The sequence below is a fragment of the Planococcus citri genome, chromosome 3 (genome assembly GCF_950023065.1).
Source record: "Planococcus citri chromosome 3, ihPlaCitr1.1, whole genome shotgun sequence".
NCBI lineage: Eukaryota > Metazoa > Arthropoda > Insecta > Hemiptera > Pseudococcidae > Planococcus > Planococcus citri.
The window spans coordinates 31104425-31127473 of record NC_088679.1 but is presented as its reverse complement, the minus strand read 5'-3'; the positions used below and the strand labels follow the sequence as shown (position 1 = coordinate 31127473).

At 33.4% G+C, this 23049-nt stretch overlaps 1 protein-coding gene across 2 annotated transcripts in view; it reads left to right on the top strand.

Moving 5' to 3' along the window:
• Window positions 1-23049, top strand: part of sdt (stardust) — a 121643-nt gene that overhangs the window by 72256 nt on the left and 26338 nt on the right. For both annotated transcript variants that reach the window (XM_065358056.1, XM_065358057.1), the window contains 2 exons: window positions 15363-15615; window positions 15825-16010. In XM_065358056.1, the coding sequence (XP_065214128.1) occupies window positions 15363-15615; window positions 15825-16010 (439 nt within the window). The remainder of the gene's footprint in view (window positions 1-15362; window positions 15616-15824; window positions 16011-23049) is intronic.

Sequence of the window (23049 nt, the reverse complement as noted above, 5' to 3'; positions counted from 1 at the left end):
TTCAAGGGCGATCGAATGTATTTTAATTATGTTTAGGCCCGGGTGATAGGGGTAAAGGGTTACTTTTTCCAAATTAAAGTTACTTTTTCTATTAAGAAGGTCAATTTTTCGAATAAATTTGTCACGAAAATGGGAGAAAAATCTTCGTAATAATTGATATTACATAGTTGTGGAAAGTTGGAGGATTTTGAAAATTTTCCCAAATAATACTCTTTTTTCATCAACTTTTGGGACTCCTCAAAGTTGGATCGATGTAGTACATTATTTTGTAGAATGTTTCCACAGACTATTTTCAGTGTAGAAACTAACAAGTGGCCCTACTTACAAAATGGCGGCCATTTTGATTGACGACAGGTCAGTCGCAATCGCAGATTTTACGTTCTAACATAGGACTTGCACAACATTTTTTTAATCGACAGATCAGCCAAAAATTTATCATCTGTCAAAATTTCAAGTGCTAAAGTGCCTTTTTAGATTTTTGGTGAATTTTTGAAAATCAAATTTAGACCAAAAATGAGGAGAAAAAACAAAATTTTACCAAATTGACCAAGAAAGCTGAAATTTGGGATACACTCTATTTTCGACATGCCAAATCGATTGGAAACTGTTTCAAACCGTTTTAAGCAGTTCTGGAGGCTCCAGCAAATTTTTGAAACTCGGAATCTCCACAAAATTTCATTAAAAAATGGAGTCGGAAAGCCAAAATTCATTCTGCAAACTAATTTCAACACGCTATGAAGTCGACTGCAGGTGGATTTCAAATCGTTTTGGAGCATCCAGCGACTTTTTAAAAATTACTGGAGCTTCCAGTAGATTTTTGAAATTTTGAAATTTTCCAAAATTTCATCAATAATGGAGATGGAAAGCCGAAATTTATTCTGCAAACTAATTAATAATACTCTACGAAGTCGACTCCTGGTGGATTTCAAGTCGTTTTGGAGCCTCCAGTGACTTTTTGAAAGGTTGTATGGCGTTTTTTGGAAAATTGAAATTTCCAGTATTTTTCTCGCAGAAGGCTTTAGTTTCTCTAGAAATTGGAAAAAATGTCGAATACTGAGCATGGTTGGATCGTGTAGTCGAATGAATATTTGATCGGATTAGATCTATTCAAACGTGATCAGTTCCAATAGGGAAGATCTGTTTGGTTGGACCAGATTGAATAGATCTAATCAAAAACCACACTATTATCAAATTAGACCTGATCAGGTCCTGACATTTCCCGGATCGTCGATAGGATTAGATCTATTCGGACTTGATTAGATCCAATTTTTTTTCCTTGGTACTTTTCTTGAGTACCTCTACCTAGTGGAACTTTCACAAGGCTTTTTCAACTGTTAGTGAAAGTTTTGGAAGCTGATTTTGCTGAAATTCACTCATTTTGGGTGAAATTTCATCAGTTTTTGGTATTTTTTTAGTGAATTTCATCCAATTTTGAAGTTGTGTCAAAATATTCTGTTTTTTAATATTTTTTTATGAGAATTTTATTTTATTGAGATAGTGTTATATTTAAACGATTTTAAATCATTTTCAGCATTTTTTTTGTTACGTTGGTAATTTTTTGTAATATTTTAATCTCTCATTAACTTTAGTCTTTTTCGACTTTTTAAATGAAATTTTTATAAATTTTCAATTTTCAAGCAGTTTTACGTTTTTAACAAAATTTTGCTCATTTTTACCAAATTTTTTTTTGATAAAATTTTCATGTTAATTTTGTGCAATTTTCACCATCTTTATTTGATTTTTGGTAATTTTTCACAATTTAGCCAATTTTTACGAAGTTTTATTCCAATTCAGAGATATTTTATGTGATAACATCTGATCATTTTTTTGTAGTTTTCTTCAATTTAGTTGTATCATTTTGGGTATTTTTGCGATATTTTTTCCCCTTTCAAATTACAATCATTGTCAAGTGATTTTATGCCATTTGACACATTTTTGAGCAATTTTAATTTTTCATCCGCGGCCTAATTTTACTAAAATGTCACAAAATTTTAATAATTTTATAATAATTTTACAGTTTTAATGACATTTTACGCAGTTTTTGCAAAATTTTGGTCCATTACGGTGGCTTTTGCTGATTATTCACCTAAGCAATTTTTGTTTGATTTTACTTAAATTCCAAATGTCTTTATCAATCATTTATTCTTGGTCGTTTTTGGTTATTTTATGCCACTTATAGACAAGTTTTAATGGCAATTCGCTTTAATTTTTAAGAATTTTATTCAATTTTTGTGAAAAATATTCGTTTTGAGCAAAAATTGTCAAAAAGTGCTATTTTCTTCCAAACATGTCATAAAAAGTCATTTTTTACTGTACACGTTAAAAAAGCCCCTTTTCTGCCAAAAGTTTCAAAAAGTCCTCATTTTTGCTAAAATTGACAGAAAAAGCCATTTTTTGCCAAAATTGTCGAAATAAGTCTCGGTTTCTGTCAAAATTTTTAAAAAGTCATGTTTCTGTCAAAATTGTAAAAAAGATTCGTTTAGTGCAAAAATTGTCAAAAATTGCAATTTTATACCAAACGTGCCATCAAAAGTCATTTTTTTCTGTTTGTGTCAGAAAAGTCCAGTTTTTCGCAAAAAGTGTCAAAAAAGTGTCACTTTTGCCAAAATTCTCTAGAAGTTCTGTTTTTTGCTAAAATCGTCAAAAAGTTCCATTTTTTCCCAAAATTGTTGAAAAAGTCTCAATTTCTGTCAAAATTTTCAAAAAGTACCATTTTTTCAAAAAAATTGATTCGTTTTGAGTAAAAATTGTCATTAAGTGCTATTTTCTTCCGAACATGGCATAAAAAGTCCCTTTTTACTGTACACGTCAAAAAAGCTCCTTTTTCTGCCAAAAGTTTCAAAAAGTCGTAATTTTTGCTACTTTTAGTAATTTTTATGACGATTTTATATTTGTTTAAAATTATGTTTCTTGTAATTTTTGTCACAATTCGTTCCTTTGTGGCGATTTAATCAATTTTTCGACATTTTTAGCATTTTATTTATGATTTTGAGCATTTTTTGCTTCATTCTGTCAACATTCGTGCATTTTCAAATTTTTTATCGACTTTTGACACATTTTTAAGTATGCATTTTGCTGAATTTTACTATTTTAGTGAAATGTTAATTTTAAATGATTTTTAAAAACTCTTCGCAGATTAAGTTTACAATTTTCAAGCATTTTTGTTGAATGCATTTTTTTGTTGAGTTTTTCGATCCTTTTCACTTTTTTTGATGAGTGGCTGAAAGTCTTTAACGCCCGAGAAAACGATTGATAAATCATAAAAAATGATGGAAAACGACTCATCTGCATTACCATTTTAAAGTGTTCGTGTCTAATGATGAAGAAGTGATAATGAAATTTTCACAGAAATCTAAGCATCTAGAAATTCCCTAGAAAAGAGTTGAAATAAAAAATACCGAAGCTGAATTGTCGATTTGCTAATCCGAGAATATTTTTCATCGTGATTAAATGGAGAAGTACACCCGGTATATGCTGGGGTATTAATCTTTATTACTCATTGTTTAAAACCAAACCCAGGTAATAAAGCCTATAAGGTGCGAAGCTGATAAATCTAATTATAAACAATACGTACAGTTTTGCGTATACGCACCGGTTGTCGATTTATATTTCCTTTTTATACCTATTACCTATAGAAATGCATTGGTATCGATATACTGTACGCGTTTGTATATAGATAGGAAACCGACGTCGACAGCGACAAGCCACCTTATGGTGCTGGAGGTCGAATCAGCCAACAATACGTAGCGGTCTTTGCACAAAAGACTTATTTATAAATATTTTTAGCGCGTTCGTTTAATTAATAATACTTAAGCCGGTGATGTAAATTATATAAGCTCGTAGAAAAGTAAACACGACGACGAGTCTTCAAAATACGAGTATTCCGGTTATTGTGTGAGGCGTTTTGGAATTTTCCAATTTGTTAGTGGCTACTTTTCGAACATAGTTTATGGCATTTTTGCTCTCGTCGTCGCTGTCTCGATGAGCATTGGGAGGACGTAGTGTAGCCGTAGAGTTGTGGTAATTAACTTTTGTGTTTGTTTTCAAAAAACGTCTAAATTTTTAAGTTTATTTTGCTCTTTTCCTCGTTTTGCCTGCACCTGAAGTTGGTAATGTGCTCATTATTTTTCAAGCGTATTGTATTCGATATGGGTGCAAGTGCCACTTATATATACGTAGAGCTGTGTGTACCTCACCTATACGTAGACTTGGTGAGAATTCGTGACTAATAAATATATACCACGCTTCTTATCTCAACGTGTTAATAATTTCATTCCACATAATCGTAAACTGTTCACTGTTCAGGTATTTGTATTGACTTATTTTCCTAACTTACGTGATGCTCGAGTGTATATTTTGGTGCGCGTTCTTTCTCTCGTAATTTTCTTTTTCTTTTACCTATGTGCCTTACGAATAACTAAGTATACCTAAATAGAGCCGAATTCGATCAGTGGTACATGTTGCGGTGTTATGTGAGTGAATTTCGTTCGATATTAGAAAATTAATGGATATTGGATTAGAATTTTTCACAGATATTGGTAAAGGTAGGCTACCTAGATATGGAATCGAGAAAGCACATAGATTCGTTATTTTTTCAAAGATTAATATCGATATACCTGGATAGGTAGAATAACTCTCCTACTTCTGTAAGCTTGTGATTTACTCGACTAATTATGGCGTTAAAGAATCGCAGCAATAAAAATTCCATTTCCGCATTGTTTCATCGAACGTGAATCTCGTTTTAATTGCTTCGAGTAAAAATGAAAATTTTATTCGTTTAAATTTTCTATAAATCGAAATCTGCGTGTGTTTTTTTTTACGATTCCCTATAAGATAGATTAGCGATGGCGCCAGAGGTTCTGAAAAATGAGGCGTTTGGGGAGCAAGTGCAAGATGAATGGAAAGGTCGCCACATGATTGTACGCCCTTTTTGGTCTCGTTACCCATTAATGAGTGAAACGTTTCGGAATCTTTTTTTTTTTCGAACTGGTTGTGTCGATATTTTAGTATTGCAGTCGTGTTTTTAGCGGGATATTACGTCAAATGGTGAAGATTAAATGTTTCCTGCGCGCAGCAGGGGGTGTCCGAAGGTGTTACATGAGGGTTCATTCAAGATCAAGTGTTTCACTCCTGATAAAGTGATTGTTTATGTACGACGAGTAGCTCGAGATTTGTGGGTAGGAAAGAAAAAGGATTTTGTAAAGTAGGAAAGAAGGTTGAAAGATGTCTTAAATATCTGTTTATAACGCAGAAAGAAATATTGGTCGAGTATCCAAAAGATGGATTTTTCTTTGAACTGCGTTTTCTACGTGAGCAAGTAGAAATGTACATATAATAAGGTCGAACTACGAACCTATTTGTCAAGGAAACGTCGAAATCATAAGTATTTGGTAGCCTGGAAAAATTTGGAAAATTTAATCAATCGATGCTGTACCAAAAAAGGGTATTAAAAAAAGGTGGAAAGGGCCATATCAAACGCGAAGCTGGAATCTGAATTTCTTCAATTTTTCACCATAAAAACCCTATTTTACAATTTTACAGAGAAACTGAGGGCCCTGCGAAAAAAAATGAAGTGGAATAAAATTGTGGAGCATAAAATTTTCCAATAATAGAATGAGAATAATTTCCTTCCAGAAGGATTTTGACCTGAGTTGTGAAGTTCTGCTTCAATGGAATTATTCTGTTGAGAAATTCGGTTTCAGCTCAAAAAATCTATTTTATAGAGGAACTGAGGATCTTACCAGAAAAATTAAGAACAATAGAATTGTAGAGCATAACATTTCCTACCGAAAAATTCAATGGATTTTTTTCTTACGAAGTAATCCTCGCAACCCATTATACTTCTGATTGAGCTCAGATTTTTCTCACTGAAAGAACTGAGTGGCCGAAGTTGATTTTTTGGCGAATTTTTGAAAATGGTTAAAATACAAAAAAATGAATATTGAGGAAAAAAATCTGAAAAACTGTGCACAAATTAAAATTGACCCCCCCCCCCCCTTCCAAAAATGCCGCCAGCAAAAGATGACTCATCTCCAGCAGCTTCAAATTACTTCAGAAGACGCTGTAATCGACTTTGGCAACATAAAATTCAATCTTGTCATAACTTTAATATTTTGAATCGATGAGGGGAGGTGAGTGAGATCTTAAAAAATCGAGAAAAATATTCAAAAACTTGTTTTAAAAATGATAATTTTCGATATTTTGTCATAATTAATGCGAAATATTTGAGAAGAAAATTTTGGAAATCGGTCATTTTTCTCAAAACAGGGTAGGTGGGTTCTAGACTAGAGCGACAAACCCACTTTTTTGGAAAATGCCTTTGTCTTTGAAGACCAACTGAATTTGGTCAAAATCTTTCAAAAAATTTTTTCTTCGTGATCCATCGTAATTTACTTTTGATTTTTCAGTTCTCAAAGATCGTTTAAAAATTCTGATACAAAAGAACAAAAATCTCAAATAATTTGGTGAAAACCATACGTAAGTCAAGTAGTCGATTTGACATTTCAAAATTATCATATTGTGCGCACGCATTGGGATTATATACTTTCGAATTCGACAAAATATCTACTTTTGGTAGGTTGACAAGCAGTGAGGAAGGCATAATAAAGTAGAGTCTGGGTATGTACTTAATTGTTCAAAAATGACCTATTGCATACAACGTATTATTGTACTTGAGGTTAAATTTGAGATATTTTGAAATAAATACCACATCAGTTGAACGATTACCTACACTTATATTTTTCATAAAAACAAGATATACCGGAGATAATTACACACAAGACTGTACGTTTTTCGTAATTCGTCATCGCGAATATTTTTCCTCCCCTTCGTCTCCCATTCGCCATATAAATATAAGTGTATCTATCGGTAAACGATGTATAATGGTATATTATAATGAAGTAGATATCATATCGTGACCGAATGTATCTGTTGTACTATACGAGCTGCACACGCGAATAATCTCGCCCCTGTAAATTATTATCGAAAAATTGGCTCGCTATATCTGGCACGAGTTTTTGTTTTTGAAAATTTGAAAAATTTATCGTCGCGTTTCTTGCGGCGGTATTTCGCCCTTCGCCGTATACCGTAGCTTTTTCGCATCCCCTTTATCCCTGCACACTCGGTACAGGGTGTGGTGCGAGGTGTGGGACGGTGTACGGAAATTAATTCGAAGAAAATTGATCGCGCGTGTTCGTTTTGGAAGTGAAAACGAGAAGTCATTTGGCTTCTGTTCCAGAATCGTTGAAATGAAAAAAAATTGGCTGTTAGATTTCACTGCTGCAGCCACCGCCGCGGGTATGTAACCTTTTTATCTGATGGTGCTCTTTTTTCGCACTATACGTATTTTTCTCTCTTTCTTTCTTTTTCTCTCTGTCAAAGTTGGAAAACATCGGAGGACGATGGAGGGAGGGGGGAGGGTGCTGTTTGTGTACCTCTGTATACCTCTCTATCGTATGATGGTCGAGTATGAGAAAGCTCTGGATGTATATAAGGAGGATGAGGCTGTGTGTGAACTGTGAAAAAACGCGTATCCTTTACGCGATTTAATTTATTAATAGGAAAGGTCGCGAGTTGCGGAAAAACGATGCTAATCCCGGAATTGGCGGCTGCAAATGAATCAAACCGATTTAAACGAATTAACGGCCCGTTAAAATATGAATGCTCGGTGCTATCGTAAATAACTTCAACTCGTTAGATTTTATCTTGGCCGTCAGAGGGGGAGGTGTGCTCAATTTTTTTCCTCGTACACCCTTACTCTGAGTTTTGGGCTCGAGATTGGTCGGTTTTCTGCGCGGAAAATCTTCCAACTTCGGCTATCTCGTTCTAATGCGTTTGCATTTGGAATTTAATCGAATTAAAATTATGTAGTTATTCTTTGAAGCTTAAATACTCGTATACGAGTACGTATACATGTTTATGTACTACGAAAGTACAATTCACACGATATTATATTCGTAGGTAATGGCATATCTGTGCATGTAATTGTATTTTGTGAATGAAATATACGAGTATGTAATGTACGAGTATGAGTATCCCGTTGTTATTAAATTCGTCACATTCATCTTTTCGGTATGCGAATATACGAGGTTTATTTAATACGTTTGTGTACTTTGGACGTATGTAGCCTACAATTTACGCGAATATTTTCAAATACTGTTGGTCGAGTCCTCGAGAGTGGTCGTTTCGGGTGTAATAATGCACTAAAGTGTACAACCGTAGTACTCGTACATCTGAAATATATAAACATTTTAAACCATAATAAACATCGCTTGTAAACAATTTGTTTTAGTTTCAACTGTGTCATTGGGTAATAAAAATGAAAATTATTCTAATTCGAACCGAACTAAATCTACTATTCGAGTTGATACACTTGACGTGTGTATGTACAAATGAGTCATTTTGTAAAAATTATGTTGAAAAATATGAGTACAACCAGAGTATTGGTTAATTGCGTTTACACATTAAGTAATCATCTTATCAGCAATCAGATTAGCGTTGCGTGGTTTTTTGTATTATTTTTCTGTCGTATGGTGTATCATATGTGGGTGTTTGCATGTTGATATGATTTATTGGAAACGTTGTATCGGGTTACCTCTCGTCAAAGGGGATCAAATTGACAGAAATAAGTATGCTGGTTTTGTCAGGTGCATTTGCATTATATTGATTATTTTCGTGTAATTTAGCCTTGATTGAAGGTTTTTGTCTTATTTTATCTATTTTTAAATTTAAATTATGTTCTTTAGTTGCTTGGGTATATTTTTGTAGGCTCGTTTTCCTTTTTTTTGATAGACATTTTTTAAAAAATTTATTCGTGGTTTTACGTTTTTCTTCGCTTATTAAGAATAATTAGACAGTGCAAATGCTAAATTTTGACCAGGGGTATCAAAATATTGATCACCCTCTGTTATTGATCTCTGACGACATGCAGGAGAGGTGAACTTTCAGAAACTTTGATTAAAATTTGGCATTTTGCTGTTTCAAAAATTCAAATATAGATTTAAACGCAGTCATTTTTGAAAATTTTGATTCCTCTTCTCCCCGAGAACTGAAACGGATCTGGAAAAATATGAAAATATCATTTTGGGCCCCTCCCCTCCTGAAAAAATCAACTTCTGGAAAAATCATGTAGGTAATTTAATTAATAGCTCGATTACAAATAACAGGGAAATTTTGTGAGGTGACTACCACTATTATAATTATAAATAATTCGGGAAAGAGCATATTCTGAAAACACCCTCCAATGACCAAATTTCAGTAGTTCGTTGATTTTTCGATTTTTGAGGAATTTTTTAAGATTCAGAATAGGCCATTTTTTAGGATTTATGCTTTCAAAAAAATTGATCCATTCAGTAACAATGATGGAAATTAGATCAACTCATCCTTCCAAAGAGATTTTAGATTTCTTCAAAAAGGCACGAAAATTAATGCGGGTAGCTAAAAATCGAGTTTTGGCCAAGTTTTTTGGAAAATATCAAAAAAAAATCTGTAGAAATCGAAAATTGTGATAATCAATTTGGGATTTTCAAAAATTCTCCAAAAATTGAAAAATCCATTTGGACAGATGAAATTTTGGTTTTTTGAGTTTCAAATTATTATTTTTTTAAAAGAATGGCGGTTTCGTTTAAACTGGAAGCGGACTTTTCAAAAGGTTCGATTGTGAGACCCTTTATTTTTTATGCTCTCCAAAGTCCAAAAAACCAGGACCTGGAGCAAACTACCCTTTTTGCTTTCTACCTCCCTCTCAAGGTGCTTATTCAGTTTTTCTCTCAACTATTTTGAAATTCTTCAATTTTTGAAATTTTATTACCAAGACTTTTTTTGAAAGATAAAATACCTTGATTAGTTTCTACATTAAAAAAGAATTGTTCTGAATTTTTTTTCCAATTGAAGACGTCATAGCAAAAAGGACATATGTGAAAAAGTTGTACTTTGTGAAAGAGCTGTTTGAAAGTTTGTGTGCTTGTGAAGAGTGTACCACATTCAGTAAAATTATAGTACAGGGATTGTACTATAGTTTTACTGAATGCAGTACACTCTTCACAAGCACACAAACTTTCAAACAGCTCTTTCACAAAGTACAACTTTTTCACATATGTCCTTTTTGTTATGACGTCTTCAATTTTCCTCCTGTTTTTTTTCATTTTTTAAAAATATTTTTGCAGCTGTTATTTTTAGATGTAGGTATACCCGACCCATTGCATTTTTTTTCAACTTTTGGTTTGATGAAATCATGTTTTCATTTTTTTTTTTAAATTTTACATTCTTACTCATTTTTTAAAAATGTTTTTCCAATTTTTCGATTTATTTTTTCACTTTTTTTTAAATGTATTTTTTTGGGTGATTTTATATATTCCTTTTTTTTGGTATCCTTTTCAATGTTTTACATTATGGAATTGTTTTTCCAGTTTTTCAGTTTTTTAAATAACTTTTTTTACTCTTTTATGAATTTTCAAAAAATTTCTACCTATTCACTTTTCGGAAATGTTTTTGAATTTGTTTACATTTTTAATTTTTTTTTAGAATTTAGCTCCTTTGGAACTCCTTAATTTTAGATTTTAGTATTCATATTTTTATAAGGGTTCTTTTGGGGAAAATAGAAGAGGGAATATCTCACTGAAGATCTTACAAATTTTTTTTTCAATCTTTCATAATAACTTTAGACTTTTTCAAAATGTCCCATTTAGATTACTATTAAAAAAACACCAACATTTTTTTGAAAACAAAATAATTATGTAAATTGGATCTAAACAATAAACATGCATATTTAATTTGAAAAATGACTTTCGAAAATTTTAAGCATCCTCGCCTGTTGATTTGTGCATATTTTCAGACATTTGTGTTCACGACGTTGCCAGATTTACGATTGTTTTAATCCTGTGTCCTGTGGTAATTGCTTTACTTTGTTTTTTATTTCAAAACCGGCTCATTGCCAAATACTAGATTTTATTTTTCTCCTTTTTCGTTTATTTGCTGCGTTTGTAAGTAATTGGTTGTATTAAGCAACGTTGCCAAATTTTCTCTACTTTTTCTTTTCTTCTTCCTTAAAAAAAATCAGCATTTTTGGTATTTATAGCGATGTTTCCTCTTCCTTTGAACTTGAATGAGGGTTCCTAGAGATAAAGACCCCGAGAAGTCATACTTAATATACGCGATATAAAATATCTTATTAAATTTTTTTGAAAGGCAACACGGCTAATATTTTTATTTGAATGTGAATATGAACCTGTAGCCAACAAATGTTTCCTCCTTTCCTTTCAAATATGACAGGTTGTGACTGGGAACCCTACTCCCCCCTCCAAAAAAAGGTAGCTAAGGTACAATATGTATTTTAGTAAAGTTCAATAAACCTATATGTATAGTTTCACATGTGTATCTTCGCATCATTCAACGTCATAAATAACCATTAATCCGCGAGAGTAATTAAAAGAGAAAAACACAGGTAAAAGTGTTTAAATCCGATACTGCTCGAACAAGAGCACCTTTAACCGCCAATTCGAACAGACCCATACGAGTGGAAAAAAAATATCTAGGCCATAAGAACTCCATTCGGTGTAGGGAATTTCACGTCGACGAAAAACCACGCGTTCGCGTTTATGTATCAGCCAACAATAGATTAAATTTCGTCTTCGTAGAAAAGTAAAAATCAATCGTTAACGGTACAATGATATGCAATTACCCAGGTAGTGACCAAAAGCGAGAGAACAAATGAAAAGAAAAAATGCCAATGGTCGTGTTGAAGTACATAGATACCAGATCGGGGTATTCTGACGATGACCTACACAGTTGTACAATGTACATACGTCGTCGTCCGATGAAAGGTATAGGTAAAAAGATACACTTTACCTGGCTAATGCCGGAGGAAAAAAACACTGCCTGTGCATACTGCATATGTGTAGTTTGCAGAATGGTACACCTGTTTGTATGAGTATTTATAATATGCTGTTCTGTGGACTGTGGTACGATATATATTCGATACATGGGTATAGTATAGCAGAGAAGAGAAAGCAGTACGTACTCGTAATATGTAAAGAGGAAAAACCTCCGCAGGGCTATGCGAATAGTACGAAGCTGAAGAGTGAACAAGAGAGAGAGAGAAAAGGGTATTGAACGTGGCGAATACGTCCGTCTCGCGTCTCCATGCAAGTTTGACACATTCTTCAAATCATTCATTTTTAATTTCCTGACCGATAGCGTGATGTCACGGCAGAATATTGTCCCCACGGTGGCTTCTTTCGTTCGCGAGTATATGGGAAAAATACCAGGTCATTTTAAATTATTGTATTTCGGACCATGGTACATTGGTCTCGCGAACACAGCTGGTCAGCATCCTCGTGTAGTCTGAGATGAGGCAAGATGACCGGCCGGGGGTTAGCGCGAAAATGGATGGATGAATTTCCTCGTTCGAGCCTCCTCCTCTTCCTGCTGTCTTTTTCTAGGGTAGACTGATGTTGAGTTTATAACTTTGTATTGTGTACGTCGTCGTGATACTTTTCATTAATACGAGTAGGTATATTTGCCAAGTGTGTATTGTCTTTTCGACACACCTGAATCTGAATTCTCGTCAAAATGATAAGATAGCGAGTGTACGAAAGTGTAGCTACGCAGCACGGCAGCACGAGGAGCAGTAGGCTGGATTTGCGATGTAATAACAACAGCAACTCCGCACATACTCGTAAATGTACCTATGTACTTGTACATTCATTAAAAAAACATACCACAAGGTACGTGAACCGGCTGCCGGCACGTTTTTATTATGAACATGCTGAAATACTCGTACACACGTCACGCTGGATGAATTTTTCGTTCAGCTGGGTATACTGCCTATATGATGACGTGTAAATTATGCAAGTCTTAAATCAATACACATACGACCAAAAAAAAAGGCTTACTGAACGGGGTAATGCAGGGAGCCAGTTTGTAAAAAAAAAACTATTCCGTATATATGACACGTACTGTGACTCTGAGACAATGTATTATAGACTACGTCGAGTTAACTTAACGGAATTTTCGCACGAAATGGTCAATTGTTGCGGCATAGAGGCGCATTTTTTGGTGATACGCGATGCCATGCTATGGCTGCAGTGATTCCCCGGAGGGCATTAAATACGCGTATATATGGTGCCAGGTAGGTATGTGTATCATGGGCGAGGATTTGGTTGAATTTTTTATAAAGACGGGTTAATACCTCAATCTGGTACACATACCGTTGCTAAATAGTTTACCTCTGTCCTGTCTATTCTGGGTTATGGTGTGCAGAAATTGCCTACTGCTGAGATGTAAGTGCTCGTATTTTGTGTGAAGAAATTTCCTGCTGTGTGAGTTTTCCCAGATTTTGGGCCAGAATTGCCCCGAAGGAAGGAGGAGGTGCAATTTGGGTTCGTATGAACGGTGGATCGAAGAAAAGTTGTATTTCCCACCAGCGAAAGAGTTTTTTAAAAGAGCATCATAAATTAATACAGTTTTACAAATTGTTACGTATCTAATAATTTTTTAGGTGCTTCCTTGAAAGAGATCAAAAAATTGAGATTTTCATAGTCGAGATGAAGTCGTATAGATGTCTAAAAAATCATAAAATACGTTGGGAATGTAATTTCTTTGGAATGTTTGAAGTTATTGTCTTGATAATATTGAATCAATAATACAATATTTTGTTGTCTTGGCTTTGTTGGAACATAGCATGTAAAAACAAATGAATTACTCTACTGATTTTTAGGAAAATGGCGGTTTTGAAAACCTCTTTGTTTTGTGTTATTTCAATTGTGAAAATTTTGAACTGATTTTTACAGATTTATAGCCTTCAATAATTTTTTTCTCAAAATGAAGCAAAAAAAATTTCAAGTTCAATCACATCATGTACCATGAAATTTTTTCATCTATTTTGGAAATTATACCAAAAAAACAAGGAAGTGGATGAAGCAATGAAATATGTATTTCATTAAAAAAAAGTGTTGTAAAAAATATAGGTAGTATTTTAGGATGTAAAATTGAAACTCAGCTGAGTTTGAATTTTCGTACATCCTGAGAAAAATTGCTAAGCTTTTTTTGAATTTTGGTGCCATTTATGGGGGGGGGGAGATCTCAAATTTTCAAATCTAACTTGAAAATTTGAGATGTTCTTTTCTCTGAAATAATTTTTTTTTCTGAAAGACACACTCGAAAATTCTGATTTTGTTTACATTGAAGACTTTGTTCAATTTTCCTCATTTTTTATTTTAGAATTTTCAAGACGTTGTTGCATATTTTTTGGAAAAATTTTAGGTAACTGAAATTTTTTTCCTCCTATGAAAATTTTTCATCGTAATCTAAAGGTTGAGTGTTAAAATCTCAGTCTAGTCAAAAAATGTTGAATTTTTCAAATTTCTCATAAAACCGAATGCCTTATTTTTTTAGGTTGTGAATTTGGAAATTTTTTCCAAGTATAAAATTTGATTTCCATGCTGAACTTGTTATTTATTTATTTATTTATTTATTTTATTGGGTGCCATTTACAGCTACTATGGCTAGGGACACCTGTGATAGAGTTGGAATTTCGAGAAATGTAAACACCAGTTGAATTTTCCAAATTCCTTCAGAATTTTTAATGAGATTTCGTATTCAAACTGTGGAATAATTTTCACTTCAATTTTAAATTCAGTCCAATGTTTTGAAGTTTCAATAAGTACCTTACTCGATTATGTATTATTGAATCAATTTCAAACTGAACGAAATTTTTTCCAAAGGTCTGAGTAGGTGTAAGTGTATTTTGATTTTAGATTTTGCTGAATAAATTTTTGATGAATTTTAATCAAATTCTTTGATAAATGTTTACTTCAATTATTTGAATTTCGAGTTGATAAATTTTTGACTAATTTTGTCGAATTATTTCGAACTACCGTTGGGTCCACGTAAGGGGGAGGGGCAAAGAGGACGGTTTTCCTTGAGCCCCCTGATTTCCTTGAGGACTCGAATAATAGAAGGTTTCAATCACAGAGGTTTTGAACTTTGGAAATTCATAGAAAAATTCAATTTTCATGCTCTTTTCCAGTAAACAAATTGATCAAAAATGATTTTTTCACGAATTGATTAAGTATTTATAAAGATGGTCAAAATGATATTTGCTGGGAGCTTGTTTTGTATCTCGATTCTCGAACTCAATAGCTCTGCTTTTAAGACATCTATGACTGAATAATCTTCGCGATCACATGAACGTTTTTCTCATTTCATGCAATTTTTCCAAATGAAGAGAAATCATATTCTGTTTACTTACAAATATGTGATGTCGTACATTTTGTACAGATTTTATTTTATGCCTTAGATATGTTATACTTATTTTATTCCCAATAAACCAAATATTTATTTCTATGTATTTTTTTTTGTTTCAGGGATCGAAAGGGTGATTCGTTCGTAAAAGTAGGTTCGAGAGAGATCGAAGATACCGACGAGAAAAAAATATTATCAAAGGATCAGTACGACAGAATGATGATGGTGATGGCGGCAGTGGATAATGGGCCACATCGAGAATTATCAGTCGATATGGATAATGGGCCCCATAGAGAATTGCCAGTCGATGTGCCAGATAGTTTTATCGCTCGCAATAAAACGCCACCTCGTTATCCACCTCCTAAACCTAAACAGGTATGTAATTGGTCTAATACGCAATTAAGAAATAATTCACTTGGACGTATAGGTACTCGTAGATCATCATTGATCTGTAGAATCTCCTCATTTGAGTACATGTTTCCATATTATACTTATTAGATTAGGTATCTCTGGTGAACAGTCGACTCTGTTTTTTATTCAATTTTATTCCGAAACTTAAGAAGATTTTTCTCTCTGCTTGTCAGGCTCAAATAACCATGAACGGATCTGCTCAAAAAACCGCTTCGATACATCGTGATAATCACATCAGCATGCCACCGATACCAATATCGCCACCAAAAATCGTACCCACCACTGTGAATAATAATAATATCTCGTTAATCTCTAAGGAACACACCGAAGAGCAGCTAAACAATATTAAAAAATATCAGGTAAGTCGAATTTTTGGATGTATAATTTGTACTTAAATACAGTATAGCTTTGTGTATCTCACGTCATCTGTGATACACTCGAATCTCTCGTATAGTGTAACTCGGTCATGTGTGCGTCTATTACATCGAATGATTTGTAATTTCAAACCTGCTTCCTAAATCGTATTATAATACACACGCACACAGAACAGAAATTAGATTATAGAGACCAGAGTACGTTATCACGAGAAAATAGTGGGTGTTGCCACCGTGTGTCTATGTAAGTATCTCTTCTCTGGGATATGGAATGGATGCTTCATATTGCACGCGTGAAATGCGACCATTAACTTTCGCAAAGTGAAACCTCTCTCATCCTTATGTTTGTATATCGTGAGAAAAATACTCGTACTCGTATACTATATTCGTATATGTATTTTCTTTTGACTCGAACTCGAGAGCTCGGAATAAAAATGTTAAACGATGTGCTCTGATAATGAAAATGCATTATGATGGAGCCGGTGCTTTTTGGTGTGAATAATTCGATATCTCCGAGTAAATATCATGCAAAGCTTTATTTCGTGTGCTCCTCTTCGGACACGATGATCGGAGATTTATCCGAGATTCGTGGTGCTCGCAATCAGACCGTTGTCATCGTACCAAGTCATCTTCCGAGCATGATTGTCGAGCATCATGCAGCAGTAGGTAGATTCTATGCATTTTTCATTTATACTCTTCCTCTTTCATTTATGTGAAACTGTGAATGTACAAGCTCGATTGGACTGAATTATTTTATTGATTGTAGTCAGAGGCATACCAATGTACTGTCGAGGGGGGGGGGGGAGAAAAGAAGGAAATAGGTGAAAATCCTGATTGAAAATGTCTGAAAATCTCGATTAAGACGAGAGGCGGTTTCAGCGATTTTTTTTTTTTTTTTTGGAGTGGGAGTTGAAATATGTACCTACTGATATTAAAAATTTGTCCATTCAATGAAAAAAAAAAACTCAAGAGACGAAATTTTCGATTCATGTGTTCTGTTGAGATTGTTCAGTTTTTTTTTTCAATTTTTAAAAAATGATTAAAAATGAATCTTGAAACTGAGAATTTTGGTTATAGGTGTTTTAGGACTTGCTATATTCTGATCAAGCTGTTATCTTGTTAAATTTTACGTATGTTGGAACCTTCCTCAAACTTTTGAATTTTTTTCTAAGCTGGTTGATTTTGAATAAGTTGTTGTAAATGTGAGTTGATTTAAAAGGGATTCAAAAATTCAATTTTCGTTTTTCAAGCAATAACAGAAAAACATTGTTAAAAAAGTCCCTGTTTTTTTTTTGCAAGAATTTCTAAAAACTTCCAAATTTGAGAAAAACAGCCCAAAAAAGTACTGCTATTTTCCGAATCGTAAAATTCTTGGTTTTTGTTCAATTTGTCAAAAAGTCCCGTTTTTACTAAGGTCGTTAACAAAAGTATGTTTTTTGTAAAAGTTGTCAAAGAAATTGCGTTTTTTGCAAAAATAATCAAAAAAAGCAGTTATTTTCTAAAATTGTCAAAAAACAGTTTTTTTGCCAAAATTGTCAAAAAATTCTGCTTTTACCAAAATTTACAAAAAAAAGTCATGTTTTTTGCTAAAGTTGTCAAAAAAGACTAGTTCTTTGCCAAAAATGTCAAAAACTCCTGACTTCTGACGAAATTTCCAAAAGATCTTGCCGTGTTTAAAAAGTTCTATTTTTCTCAAAACTTTCAAAAAAGTAAGTAATATTTTTGCCAAAATTAATGTTGAAAACTTAACTTGTGGCGAAATTGCTACCGGTTTTTTTTTGCAAAAATTGTTAAAAACTTTCAACTTTTGGCAAAATTGCCGAAAAAAGTCAAGCTGTTTATCAAAAATGTCAAAAAGTTGACATTTTTTTTTGCAAGATTGTAAAAAAAATCCGTTTTTTTCTCCAAAATTGTTTTAAAAAATTCTGTTTCATATTTGCTAAAATTATCAAAAAATTCTGCTGTTACCAAAATTGTCAAAAAGTTATGCTTTTGCCAAAATTGTCCAAAAATTCTTTTTAGCGTAATTTTTTCTCGTTCTTTTTGAAAAAATTCTGGTGTTATTTAAAAAAATTTCCCGCCAAAAATCCTGCTCCAGCATGTTGTCTTATTTGTTAGACATCTAAATCTCAACAATTTCAATTTTTTTTAATTTTTTAATTTCATTATATTTTTTATTTTTTAATTTCATTATTTTTTTTAATGCTGGCTGTAAATTTAGAAAAACTTGAGCGAAATTTTTTTTTTAAATCAGAAGAAAAATTCGGTGAGTTGAGGATTAATTTCATATTTGAGAATCAAAGTGTTTAGATTATTCTTTGTGTCGCTTTGAAAAAAAAACTGCATTTTCCTGTGTGAAAAATTGAATAGGTACCTTTTCTAATCAAACTTACGCTTTTAAATTCTACTACCTTCGTATTCAATTACCCAATAATTTCTATCCCAATTTCAAAATTTTCAGCTACTTACCATTGAATGAAATGAAAAAATGCGAACGTTGAATCGTGCAATTTTCACGACATTCTCATCGGGATGATTCTCGACTGAAAGTTGAATTTATTAGAAAAAAATATCTACGCGACCTTCTGTACTTCCTCGTGTCGAAAATTGCACGGCCCTGATTTTAACCTTCCAATGGCGTTTGAATTTCACGAACTTGAGGCAAAATAAATTGCGTTATTAAAAAATAAAAAAAAATAAAATAAAAACTCTCAACTCGACGTTGGTTGAAAATACGACACTGAAATTTTCGACATTTTAAGTACGAATTTTCCGCTAGAGCTTATTTTTTTTGACGAGAAACGAGGACGTCTCCTGTATATAGTTAGGTACCTATGTATTTGTATTTTTTGCCGAGACGAAAAAAACTCGCATTAAAATGGTATGTTTGAAGGAGCTCTCAATCCGTTGAAGTATTAATTTAGAACTGTAGCGAAGAAGGAGACCGAAATATACAAAAAGAAGTGAGGCAAAACGTGTATATCGCGGTGTATAAATTTTTCTCTAAACAGGAGCACAGGAGCAGGGAAGGCGATGGAAAAAAGTTGGTCAAGAATGAAGTCATATGTTTTTATGTCAATAAAAGTAAATTTGTTCGAGCTCCATATTTGCCTTCTGTTTCAATAACTCGCTGAAAAGCTATATATACGTACCGTACGTACGAGCGGAGAGCTTTTTTATTAACTTGATAAACTTTCTTTAAAGAAAAATAAAGCCTGTGTAAGTTTTAACGCGCAATCTAAATTGAATTTTTAACTGGGTAAAATAGAAAATGTAAACGACTGTTTGTCGAGACTTTCTGCTGGCAAAAGTTGCCCACTTTATCAACATTATGCAGATGTTTGAGAGTTCGCGAGCGAAGCGAAGACGAGATGCTAATGCAATCTAGATTCTATGGAATGGAATACGAGTACCTATCTCGACTGGTATTATTTATTTTATCGGTTAAAGTCGTCGAACGTTGACAATACGCGCAGGCACAGTTGCCGATATAAATTTGATTTTCCGGTAATTTATCCGATGTAGAAATTTTTTTCATCGTGGTAACCTCTAATTAGCGTTGTCATGTGGCAACCTTGAGCAGATCTTGTTACACTCTGTATAGTTGATGATAATCATTCGACTATGCAACTCAACTCACCAACAACTCGAGCAGAACTATCGAATCAAAACAACCAAATCGTCCATGTTGTCACCTATTTGATTTTTTTCCCATTTGGAAAGTCGTTCTCGATGGCGCCTTTTTTTTTCTCCTCCTCGGTTATGGATCCTCCTGATTCGTGGTGGTACACGCGGAGAATGGTTTTTTCACGTTCTCAGGGTTAATTATATGAAAGACATGCGTTCGTTTTTACAGCAAAACAAATCTTTTATGTAGAATTTCACCTGGCGAAATCCACCGTGGATCGTTTCTTTTATCCGAGTAGAGCCACAAAGGTGTACTATGGAGACTGATTGTTGTGTTTTTCTTCTTCTACGTACAATGGTACCTTCCTGGCCCCTTTCCAACTTATCTATCGGTGGCCTTGACATTCCTTGCTGATGACATTAAAGCGGAGGAACCTGGATGCTATTTAATTTCTCACGTAGTTATGTGCTTTCAGCAGGTACATCGTGTACATGTCGTTGATGAATTCATCAGTTTATTCTTTCAGAAAAGACTACGCAGGTCTTAGACACACTACGTGTATAAGATGACATATAGACAAGCGAACCAAACCGTGCAATTAATCATCTCTGTGGTGTATTCTCATCTCAGGTTGCATACACGTGCCTCCTTCCATCCTCAATACCTTACCATTCCATGTACTATCAACTGTTATGTAACTGGCTTCGCTCAAATAGGCATCTTATCCATTGTAATTTAATCGGTGCAATGATCTGTATACCAAAAATTACCTATACCGATTGCGGTGGAATGGAATCTGCTAGCAAAAATACCCACGACGATCTAACAGTACGAGATGATCCCGATTGAGGTACCGTAAAGTTTTTTGTTTTTTTCATTCATTAATAGAATGGATTGATAGGTAGGTATTGAAAAAAAGGGTATTGGTTATACGGTATTGGTAATTGACTTCTGTTATCGGTATTCCGTACAGATTTACTTTTTCTTTCGAGCTACCGGTTTCACTTTATTTTTTTCTCTCCATTATGTTGGCAACCTATAAGTAGTATGTGCAGTTTGGAGTCGAGCCAGTAGATTAAATGGTGTACGTACGTAGTCGATAAACGTGCGCTCATATCATGTGTATCATTTTAATAAATTCATTGTCGAGCTTTGCAATATAAACCAACACTCGACATTCCTGTAGCTCGAAGAAGTAGTGCTTATGAAGTCAGAAGTGGATAGAGGGTGGCGAGAAGCTATAAGCTTTCATCTTCAAGGGTTTTTATATGTATTTTAGAATTGTTGGTAGGTATGTAGCTTCGGTCCTTGAGAATGGGTGAATTTTTCTTGTTTAAAGGGTTCGTTGCGCTGTGATAGGTTTAGAAATGAAAACGTGATCAATAAGGTGTAATTTTTCCCCATAGTTTTCATGTGTTGAAAATGTCTACGGGATGTTTCGTAATTCTGGAAAAGGGCTGTGGTAGAATTTGAATTCGAATTACTGTGTTGATTTTGAGGAAATAGCTTTTTCAGATTATACAGAAATATTGGACTGTCAAAGTTTATACTTGAGGGAGGGAGAAGCAAGTTAAGATTTTGTAGCTGAAAGTCATATTTTTGTGGCAAAAAATTTGCCCTCCTCATGAATAACCAATCAGCTGGGGTTCTATTTTACATCGCAGGTGTTATTTTCATGTTTCTGAAATCATTGAGTGGAAGGAGGAAACTTTCCGGGGGGGGGGAGAACAATTATTTAGAGTAAAAATTTTAAGAGCAGAAACTGATTCTTCCTTATTTAGATTAAAGATAAATTTTGAAATTTAAAAAAAATTGGGAATAGTAATTCAACTCCTCCTGCGCCCACCCCACCCTTCAAACGATGTGCTGCAATTTCGTATTTTCATCATCCTGTTTTTAAAGTTTTTGGAAAAGTGCTACACTAATTAATTAAAGTTTTTCAAAATATTTCTGAATGATCGAGGTAAGATGAAGCTGCAAAAAAATCAATTTACCATTCTAAGAAACTATTATTCTGTCATCAAGATTGAAAGCGAACTTACATTTTTTCGTTGAAGTTGGGAGGAGGGGAGGTTGTCCAATGCTGCTAAAGTGGCATGTTTTTCAATCGTTGAAAAAGTATTGAGTTTAGAATCTGATGCTTCAGGAAGATCTTTGTTGCATTTTTTAAATTTTCTAAATAATGGCTTTTATTTTCTGAACTTCTCATGAATAGTTGAGCTTTCGCCGTGGAAGTTTAATCGTGAGTCAACAAATTTCACAATTTGAAAATTCATAGAATGACAATTTTTTAATTCAATAAATTTTGGCAAGCTAAAATTGCTAAAACGTTGAATTTTTCTGTTCAATTTTCAATTTTGAAAATTAATGTAAAGCACACTCGAGTTGAGAATATTTAGAAAAAATCGTTTGGTAATTTTTTCTCCTTGTTATTCATTCTCAAAGCTCTGTCTGGATGTTTTCAGTAAATTACTGTCAATTTTTTGGTGAATTACCAGTTATTTTGGCAGTGATGTGTTTTTGTGGTAATTTATCAATAATCTGAAATCGGTAGTTAATTACTTATAATTTTTGAAAAATTGCCGATTTTTTGTAATTTACCAGTCCCGGTAATTGTTGGTAAATTACTGGTAATTGTTGGTAAATTAATGGTAATTGTTGATAAATTACTGGTAATTGTTGGTAAATTACTGATAATTGTTGATGGATTACCCGTAATTGTTAAATTACCGGTAATTATTGGTAAATTACCGGTAATTATTGGTAAATTACCAGTAATAATTGGTAAATTACCAGTAATAATTGGTAAATTACTGGTAATAGTAGGTAAATCACCTGTAATTATTGGTAATTTACTGGTAACTTTTGGTAAATTACCGGTAATTATTGGTAATTTACTGGTAACTTTTGGTAATTTACTGGTAACTTTTGGTAGATTACCAGTAATTGTTGGTAATTGACCGGTAAATTTTGGTACATCATTGGCAATTTTTGATAAAACTTACCGGTAAATGTTGATAAATCAATGGAAATTTTTGATAAAGTACTGGTCATTTTTTGGCGAATTACCGTTATTTTTTGGTAAATTACTGGTAATTTTTAATTTACTTACTACTGGTAATTTTTGGTAGATGATTATTTCTGGTAAATTACTGGTGACCTTAGGTATGTAATTTACTGGTATGTAATTTTACATCAATTACCAAAAAAAAACATCAGGTTAATTTTCAATACTTGTAATTTTTTGGTAATTTGCTGTACTGATCACCTGTCAAGGCTGTTAACGTGACGCTAACATTAGAAAATTTGAGGAAAAACTTGAAAAATTCTCAAACTTGAGAACGCAAATGGATTAATTTGTGATACGTATTTGATGGTTTTACAATGTTTTGTCCG